Below are 9,141 nucleotides of genomic sequence, written 5' to 3'. Positions count from 1 at the left end.
TAGGTCTTCTGGCAGCCCCCCAGGGGGTCCTCTCATCTGGGTCTGGGGGGGACCAGAGTCAGCACACCCAGTACTCCCAGACCACCCCTCATCCCGTGGGAAACATCCCCCAAACGTGCCAAATCCTGCCAGGATCTGGTGCGGCCAAGCTTTGGGTAGGCAAAGGGGGGGCTCAGGGGGACAAAGGAGAAGGGGCAGAGGGGCTTATCCTGCTCCTGGTTCAGCACCCAGTGCTGGTGCCCAGTGCCAGTGTCCAGCCCCAGCACCCAGTGCCAGTGCCCAATGCCGATGCCCAGCCGCAGTGTCCAGCCTCACTGCCCAGTATTGGTGCCCAGTCCCAGTGTCCATTCCCAGTGTCCAGTCCCAGTGCCTGGTGCTGATATCCAGTGCCAGTGCCGAGTGCCAGCATCCAGCCTCAGTGCCCGTCCCCATTGTTCAGTCCAGCTGTCCAGTCCCCAGTGTCAGTGCCCAATACTGGTGGCCAGTCCCACTGCCCACAGCCCAGCCTCAGTGTCCAGCCCCACTCCCCAGCCCCAGTCCCAGTTCCCAGGCCTGGTGCCACAATGCCAAGCACTGATCCAGGACAGTCCCCACCCCGGTCCCAGGTGGGTGCCAGCCCCACTGCCAGCCCTGATACCAGGTGTGTGCCAGCTGTGTGCCAGTGTCACCCCCCACCCTGGGGGACACCTTGGGCAGCCACCAGCAAGGCCCAGGGCTGGGCAATGCCATGCTGGCCCCAAAGGAAGCCGAAGGTTTTAACCTGGGGATTGGCCAATGCAGCAGCAGGAAGGAAGCAGTGATGGGGACAGTGACAGGGATGGTGACGGTGACAGAACGAGGCAGCCATGCACGGCTTGGGGCACGGCCTAGGGCATGGCGTGGGGCATGGTGTGCAGTGTGGTGTGGGACATGGCACAGGATACAGGGCATGCCGTGGGTTGGGACATGACCTTGGAGCATGGCACAGGACACGGGACATGACACAGGACACAGGGCATGGCTAGAGAGCACAGGGACATGGGACATGACTGTGGAGCGTGGCACGGGACACAGGGCATAGGACATGGCACAGGACACAGGACATGGCACCGGACATGACCATGGAGCATGGCACAGGGCAGTCAGTCCCAGCATTATCACTCCAAACCTCCTCCCACCAACCTCACTGGGACACCCACCCCAAGCCCTGGAAGCTGGGCCAGCTCTGGATCTCCTGGAAGAGGGCGTTGCCAGGGCAGTTGGCATGGCTGAGCTGGCGGTGGGCACATGGGGTGAAGTCTGGCCAGACGAGGCCAGAGTGGACAACACAGGGCAGGAGCTCATCCTGCACCAGGGCCAGGGTGTCGGGGTCCAGCAGGGTGGCCGAAAAGTCCCAGATGATGCCAATGCCCAAGCCTTTGGTACTGTAGTCCTTGGTGTGGGCACCAACCCAGCACCACCCCCGACCCTCGTACAGGTATCCGTCTGAGCCCACCACGAAGCTGCAAGGACCTGATGGGGACAGTGGTGGGGATCATGGGGAGGACAATGGTAGGGACTACAAGGGGACCATGGGGGGTGAAAGGGACCACAAAGGGTGACAGAGACCACAGTGGGACAGTGATAGGGACAGCGGAGGGACAATGGTGGGGACTACAAGGGGACAGTGATGGGGACCACAGTGGGTGACAGGGACCACAGGGGGTCATAGTGACTGCAGGGGGTGATGGGGACCTTGGGAGGCGACGGGTCTCTCAGGGGGTGACAGGGCCCACAAGGGTACAATGACAGCTCCCTCGAGGGGTGACAATGACCTGCAGCCAATGTTGTCCCAGGTGCGGGTATCCTGGTGAAAGCTCTGCCTGTCCCTCGTGGCACAGGCACAGGGGCAGAAGCTCTGGCATGGCCGTGTCGGCTCCAGGGTGTGGTGGAGGAACATGGAGCCCAGCAGGAGCTGCAGCAATTACAGGGTGCGCCAGCATGGACGGGTCCCCCACATGCAGCGGGGCACGATGCTCAGGCACTCTGCAGGGGCAAGGGGCTCCATGTGTCCCATGAGCCCTTGGGGACATGGCAGAGTCCACGTGGGGACAAGGGGCTCAGTGGGTCCTTTGGGACACGTGGGGACACCTGAGGGACCTTCAGCCTGGATGTGGGAGGGTCCTCCTGGGAGTTACTGAGGGGATGGGGAGGGGCTGCTCAGGGTGTCCTCTGGCCAGGACATGAGGTGGCCAATGTCCAGGGGACACAGCAGTATTGGCCATGGAGACATGGTGGTGGCCACCCAGGGACCATCACCCAGGGGAGTGGTGGCCATCCGGGGGACAGAGTGGTGGCCATACAGAGGACATGGTGGAGGTCATCAAGGGGACACAGTGGTGTTCACCCAGGCAGCATGGTGGTGGTCATCCAGGGGACATGGTGGTGACCACCCAGGGGACCCGAAGATGTCCCACCACACCAAGCCACCTGTCCCTGCCCTCATCTCTCAGTGCCTGCCCACCAGAGTGACCCCACCCCACCCACCTGGGGTCCCCTCCCACACCCTCCCACCCCATTTGTGCAGTGACAGCCCCCATTTGTGTGGTGACAACCCTGTTTAGGAAGTGACATCCCCTGCCCATACCCACGTAGTGCTCGCTGAACTCCCGTGACACCCAACGAGCCACGGTCACCACCTGCTGTGTCTTCACATCCCTCAGGAGATGCCAGGTGGGTGACAGCACCCATAGCACCACCAAAACCTCCTTTTGTCTCCTCCTTCTCCAGCTCTCCTGGCCCCACCAGCGCCCTGAAATCCCGGTGCCAGTAAGTGCTGGGGAATCTCCTCATTTCCAAGCCATTGCTGGTCCTGCAGTAGCCTCAGAGCAGCTTGGCCAGCAGGAGGGGCTCCCGGGCCAGTCACACCCCCAGGACCACCCCATCCATGGTGGCCACAGCATCGGGGACAGGGGATGGGAGGCCCTGCAAGATGTAATTTTGGCAGTTCCCCATGTCATCCCAGCAGCCGCTGGGTCCCAGCATGATCCCATTGTTGTCACCAGGAGAGATGTCCCCAAAGCCTCGGCGGTGGTGACAGTGAAGAGAGGATCGGCAGGGGGTTGAGGCTGGGGAGAGGCCACCCAAATCCTCCAGATCTCAGCCCCGTCTCGATGCTGGCGAGGAGGGGACTGAGGGCCACCGTGGAGCCGTTGAGTGTCCAGTGTCACGGGGTCATGGCAGAGGAGCTTGGTCAGGAGCTGCCACTGCCCGGGAGTGAGAGCTGGGGAGGTCCTGGGGGTGCTTGCCCAGCACGGCCTGGCACTCCAGGGTGCTCCAGACCCCCAGCACCTGCCCCAGTGCCATGGTGGTGACGGGGGAGCTGCCCCGGGGCTGGAGACTCGAGGACATCCATGATGTCACCTATGGAGTCCATGTGGTGTGGGGGACATCCGTGGGGACACCTGGGGCAAAAAGGGTGGGCAGGGGGTGAGGGTGTGTGAGGAGAAGGGTGGGGAGGGGGTTGAGGGGGGAAAGACACCCAAAAATGCATCAAAGCAGGGGGAGGGCACCCAAAATTAAGGGAAAGGACCCAAAATCTGAACAATGCACCTAAAACTGGGGAAAGGACCGAAAACGGGGGGAAAAGACGTAGAAGAAGGGAAAGTACCCAAAATAAAGGACCCAAAAGAGGTGGAAAGGACCCAAACCAAGGAGAAAAGAACAGAGACAAAAACAGAGGTCAAAAGGTGTCACGGGGTGCCGTGGCATGTCCCTACGTGTTCCGGCACGGGCACAGATGCTCCGCGCAAGGAACAGCCACGGCAACATCCTGCGGGACATGGAGACACCCTGCGGGACACGGCGGGGGCGGGGGGCAGGGGACATACGGGGAGGGACAGGGACACACAGAAGCGGACAGGGTCACACGGGGAAGATGGGGACAGGGACACTCGGGGGGGACAGGGACACACGGCAGTGGACAGGGGACACGTGGAGAGGGACAGGGACACTCGGGTGGGGGACAGGGACACACAGAGTGGGACACGGAAGGGGGACGGGGACACAAGTGGGGACAGGGACACACACAGGGAGACGGGGACACACGGAGGGGAGGGGACGCTGCTGCCACCAGGACGCGCATTGCGACAAAAGCCACCTGGAGGCATCCGGTGACACCCAGCGCGGGGCCACGTGACCCCGCGGGCGGCACCGCCCGCGCCCGACCCTTGCCCTGTCCCCAGCCTGTGCCCAGGAGCGGTTCCATGGCGGTGGCCGCGGGGCTAGCTTCCCTGGGCGCGGTGGCCCTGGGCACCTTCGTGGTGGCCCTGCTGCTGCGGTGGCTCTGGGATGCGCTGGTGGCTGTCACCCGATTCCGGGCCACTTGTCGCCAGCTGAACAAGTTCCCCATCCCACCCTGGCGCAATTGGTTGCTGGGACACACCGGCATGGTAAGGGCACGGCCGGTGGCACCTGGAGTGGTGGCACCTGCAAGGGGACAGGAGGAATGGAGTGGTAGCACTTGGGGGGACAGTGAGGACGGGCTGGTGGCACCTGCAAGGGGACAGGAGGAATGGAGTGGTGGCACTTGGGGGGACAGTGAGGACAGGGTGGTGGCACTGGCAAAGAGACAGTGAGGATGGGGTAGTGGCACCTGTGAGGGGACAGAGGAGGCTGACACACATGTCCCCAGGGCTGGCAGTGTCCTGAGGACACATGTGTCCCCAAGCCTGTCTGTGCCCCTGATGACACACATGTCCGCTGCTGTCCCCAGGGGCAGAGTACGGAGCAAGGCCTACAGCAGGTGGACGCCTTGGTGGCCCAGTACCGTCACGGCTGCCTCTGGTGGGGACTTCCCTGGCTGCCCGTCCTGCGCCTCTTCCACCCCAGCACCCTCCGGCCACTCCTCAGTGCCTCAGGTAGGACATGGGACATCCAATGGGTCCCCAGGGCCACCCACGGGTGTCACCGCAGCTGGCACAGAGACCTGGCAGTGCCCGGGCAGTGGCCACCAACCCAACCCCACAGGTCCTCAGAGGTGTCACCATGGCCAGGCCAAATGCCACCCCATAGTGGCCACCAATCTGTCCTTGAGATTCTCCAAGACCACCCAAAGGTGTCACCATGTCCAGCCTCTGGTTGCCCCCCAACCCCCATCCTGTAGTGGCCATGGGTGCTGGGAGAGGGTGCCCACCCCAGGGTCCCCACCTGAGGGTTATGGGTGCAGACAGGGGGGCCCCACCCCCAGTGTCCCCATCCAGGAGACCTGATGCCACCCCAGTGAACCCCTGCTCACCCTATCTCTGTCCCCCACAGCCTTCGTGGCTCCCAAGGACGAACTTTTCTACAGCTTCCTCAAGCCCTGGCTGGGTGAGTGGGGGGGGGTTGGGGTGGGGACACCACCCCTGGGTGCCCCCCGAATGGAGGTGTCACAGGGGACAGCACCCCTGAGTGCCTCCCCAGATGGATCCGGGTGTGTAACAGGGGCAGTGGGGGACGGGACAGACCCCCTGGGTGCCCGCAGGATGAATCTGGATGTGTCACAGGGGTCAGGGGCAGCGGGGGACAGGGACAACCCCCCTGGGTGCCCCTGGCGGACCCCGGTGTCCCCCCTAGGGGAGGGGCTGCTGCTGAGCCGCGGGCAGCGCTGGGCGCGGCACCGGCGACTCCTGACGCCTGCCTTCCACGGGGATGTGCTTCGGAATTACCTGGGAATCTTCAACCAGAGCACTCGCGTGCTGCTCGTGAGAGATCCGAGATGCGCACAAGTCCTCATTCGCACCCCAAATCCTGACCTGCACCCCAAATCATGAGTGCTGCACCCCAAATCCTGACCTCAACCCCAAGTCCTGACCTGCACCCTGAACTCTGACGTGCATCCCAAACCCTGAGTCCTGCACCCAAAACTCTGTCCTGTACCCACTGCTGCACCCTGAGTCCTGTCCTGCACCCTGAGTCTTGTCCTGTTCCCCAAATCCTGTACTGTCCCATACCCCAAACCCAAACCTGCCCCCAAACCCCAACCCCACCCCTCGCTCATCACCCCATCCCTGTCTCACACCCCCATTCCAACTCTGCCCCCTGTCCCACCCCTGTCCCACCCCCAATGGCCCCCCCGGTCCCCATCCCTTGTCCCTGACCCTGTCCCTGTCCCCTCCCTGTTCCCTCCCTGATGCAGTCCATCCCCACAGGCCAAGTGGAGGGTGGCAACAGTGGCAGCTGGCGGGGGGCCAGTGGGGTTGGAGGTGCTGCAGCCCCTGAGCCTCCTCACCCTGGACACACTCCAGAAGTGCATCTTCAGCCACGAGAGCCACTGCCAGGAGTGAGTGTCACCTGTCCCACCTGACCATCCTGGTGGCTGTGGTGACCCCACCATTGTCCCTGTTGACCATCCTGGTGACCACGGTGGCTCCACCATAGTCCCCGTTGGCCCTCCTGGAGGCCATGGTGGCCCCTCCATTGTCCCTATTGGCCATCCTGGTCCCACCATTGTCCCCACTGGCCATTCCGGTGGCCACAATGGCCCTGCTGTCCTCCCTGTTGGCCATCCTGGTGGCCACAGTGTCCCCCCACTGTCCCCGGTTCCTGCAGGCGGCCCAGTGAGTACATCCAGGCCATCCTGGAGCTGAGCTCATTGGTGGTCCGACGCCAGCTCCAGCCACTTCTCCACCCGTGGTGGCTCTACAGCCTCTCCTCTGATGGTCAGCGCTTTGCCCGCGCCTGCGCCACTGTCCACGCCTTCACTGCTGATGTGGTGCAGCGCCGGCGCCGTGCCCTTGCCCGCCTGGGCCACCAGGCCTGGCTGGATGGCCACCGGGGACGCAGCATGGACTTCATCGACCTCCTGCTGCTCACCAAGGTGGGGCTGGGGGGTCAGGGGTGGTGGCTATGGGGGCATGGAGGTGGTCAAGAGGGTGGCAGTGGCCATGGAAATGTTTGCCATAGACCAGTGGGATGCTGGTGGCCATGGGGGGGTTTGGGCATATACTGGTGGCCAAGGGGGGAAAACAGTGGTGGCCATGGGCAGCACTGACCAGAAAGGTGGGGGCCAGTGGGATGGTGGTGGCCATGGGTGAACAATGGTGGCCATGGATGGGATTTGGTCATAGACTGGTGGTCCCAGGTGGCCCATGGGTCATCTCACTCCTGCAGGACGAGGACGGCCAGACCCTGTCCGATGAGGACATTGCGGCCGAGGCTGACACCTTCATGTTCGAGGGTGAGCACCAGCTCCCAGGTGCCATTGGGGACGAGCCACTCTGGTGTCCCCTTGCTCATCCAATGTCCCCACAGGCCACGACACCACAGCCAGTGGCCTGGCGTGGCTATTCTACAACCTGGCTGGCCACCCTGAGCACCAGGAGCGGTGCCGCCAGGAAGTCCAGGAGCTCCTGGCTGGCCGGGACACTGTGGACATTGAATGGTGAGATGTCCCCAAGGCCACCTCCGGCCACGTGGCTCGGGGACATGGTGCCACCCCCACTTGTCCCTAGGGAGGACCTGTCCCAGCTGCCCTTCACCACCATGTGCATCAAGGAGAGTCTGCGGCTGCACCCTCCTGTCACTGCTGTGTCCCGGCGCTGCACCGAGGACATCCCCCTGCGTGATGGCCGCATCATCCCCAAGGGTATGCCATGGCCAGGGTGTCCCTAATGTCACCACCCACCCTCATCTGCTGTCCCTAAAGTGGCCATTCCCATCACACCAGGGGTCACCTGCCTGATGAGCATCTACGGGACCCACCACAACCCAGACCTCTGGCCCGAGCCTGAGGTAAGGCCATCCTACGAGGCGTCCCTGTCACCACAGTGGTGACAGCTGTGTCCCCTCAGCATGACGCTGTCACCCCAGGTGTTCAACCCCCTGAGGTTCAGCCCAGAGAACAGCAAGGGACGGTCCCCGTCATCCTTCATCCCCTTCTCTGCCGGCCCCAGGTACGTGGTGGGGCGGGGACAGGAGTGTCCCGAAGTGCCACCCTCGTCCCTGATTGGGTTCACAGTGGGGTGACAGTGATGTGGTGGCAGGAACTGCATCGGGCAGAGCTTCGCCATGGCTGAGATGAAGGTGGTGGTGGCACTGACGCTGTCCCGGTTCGTGCTGCGGAGGGACACAGCGAGGCCACCCCCGCGCCGCAAGCCTGAGCTGATCCTGCGTGCCGAAAACGGGCTTTGGCTGCTGCTGGAGCCACTGCCGGGAGTGGCCTGAGGGACACAGGTCACCAGGACATGGGGACACCCCGCGAGGCGGGTGTCACATCCAGGAGAGGAGTGGGGAATAAATGGTAGCATGAAGGGGACAGTGTCATCATGGTGGTGGTGGGGATGTGTTGTCCTTGGTCATGGGACACCTCATGGCATGGATATGTCAACCCATGGACTTGTCCCCTAGGCCACTTGTCACCATCCATGGCTACGTCCCCCACGTCCTCATCCATGGCCATATACCCCCACGTCACCATCTATGTCTGTGACCCCCCACGCTCAATATCCCCATCCACAGCCATGTCCACACCCATGACCATGTCGCTGTCCCCACCATGTCCCCACCCATGTCCCACAATGTTCCCATCCATGTCTGTGTCCCCCACATCCCCTTCCATGTACCCATCCATGTTTTAGTTCAATGTCTTTATTTTTACCCCAATGTTGGGTGAAGAGATGAAGAAGAATGAAAACAAAATCAAGGCTAAAATAAAAGGATTTACGTGTCCATGCTGGCTGAGTATCCATGTGCTTGAGTGGGTGGGAAGAACCTTTTTTAGAGAGGTTTCCACTCCATTGTCTCCAAAATCTTGCTTTTTGCCCCAGTCCATCACGGTTTGGCTGTGGAAGATGCCTGTGGGCCAGAGAGAATTAGAATTATGGAATGATTTAGGTTGAAAAAGACCTCCAAGACCATCCAGTATTCCTTGATGCCACCAGAAGAAATTATTGGATGCAAAAGGTGAGAGTTTTTGGGGTCAAAAGTAAAAAAAAAATGCTGTCCCCAATGAATTCCTGACGTCAGTCTGCATCCCAGTGGATTTTTGTCCTGCTGCATCCAGGTGCCCACAGGGAGCCAGGCAGATGTGGAGACCACCAGCCAGGATGATCCCAACACGGATCACCAGGAGCATGGATCACCAACTCTCTGCCCAAGGGGGGGCACTGTGCATCATCTAACAGGGGTCCTCCAAAGGGGGAT

The 9,141-nt window shown here is 62.1% G+C and overlaps 2 protein-coding genes and 1 pseudogene across 3 annotated transcripts in view; 1 reads left to right on the top strand and 2 right to left on the bottom strand.

Moving 5' to 3' along the window:
- Positions 1–1,178: 1,178 nt before the first annotated feature.
- Positions 1,179–4,102, bottom strand: LOC121660571 (annotated as a pseudogene).
- LOC121660569 (cytochrome P450 4F22-like) lies at positions 4,078–8,667 on the top strand. Its single transcript, XM_042019962.1, has 12 exons — positions 4,078–4,409; positions 4,733–4,877; positions 5,275–5,328; positions 5,575–5,702; positions 6,150–6,280; positions 6,550–6,817; positions 7,111–7,177; positions 7,252–7,381; positions 7,452–7,585; positions 7,667–7,731; positions 7,810–7,892; positions 7,983–8,667. Exons 1-12 carry the CDS (start codon positions 4,224–4,226, stop codon positions 8,161–8,163), a joined length of 1,572 nt encoding a protein of 523 aa, XP_041875896.1. The 5' UTR covers positions 4,078–4,223; the 3' UTR covers positions 8,164–8,667.
- LOC121660570 (zinc finger protein 239-like) overlaps positions 8,571–9,141 on the bottom strand; it is a 2,746-nt gene continuing 2,175 nt past the window's right edge. For both annotated transcript variants that reach the window (XM_042019963.1, XM_042019964.1), the window contains exon 3: positions 8,571–9,141. This exon is cut by the window's right edge and continues 995 nt beyond it. The gene's annotated coding sequence lies outside the window, so the exon portion shown is untranslated.

The sequence above is a fragment of the Corvus kubaryi genome, unplaced genomic scaffold (assembly GCF_017639235.1).
Source record: "Corvus kubaryi isolate FWS band 111438036 unplaced genomic scaffold, C.kubaryi_AGA036_p1.0 36571, whole genome shotgun sequence".
NCBI classification, from domain to species: Eukaryota; Metazoa; Chordata; class Aves; order Passeriformes; family Corvidae; genus Corvus; species Corvus kubaryi.
The sequence above is the reverse complement of the archived record's forward strand: the minus strand, read 5'-3'. Positions and strand labels throughout refer to the sequence as shown.

What these genes read in the sequence shown, in the direction of transcription:
- LOC121660569 (XM_042019962.1), top strand. Translation starts at nt 4,224, where the DNA reads ATGGCGGTGGCCGCGGGGCTAGCTTCCCTGGGCGCGGTGGCCCTGGGC. An exon ending in GACACTGTGGACATTGAATG is followed by an intron (nt 7,382 to 7,451) that starts GTGAGATGTCCC and finishes ACTTGTCCCTAG; the next exon opens with GGAGGACCTGTCCCAGCTGC. An exon ending in CCCTTCTCTGCCGGCCCCAG is followed by an intron (nt 7,893 to 7,982) that starts GTACGTGGTGGG and finishes ATGTGGTGGCAG; the next exon opens with GAACTGCATCGGGCAGAGCT.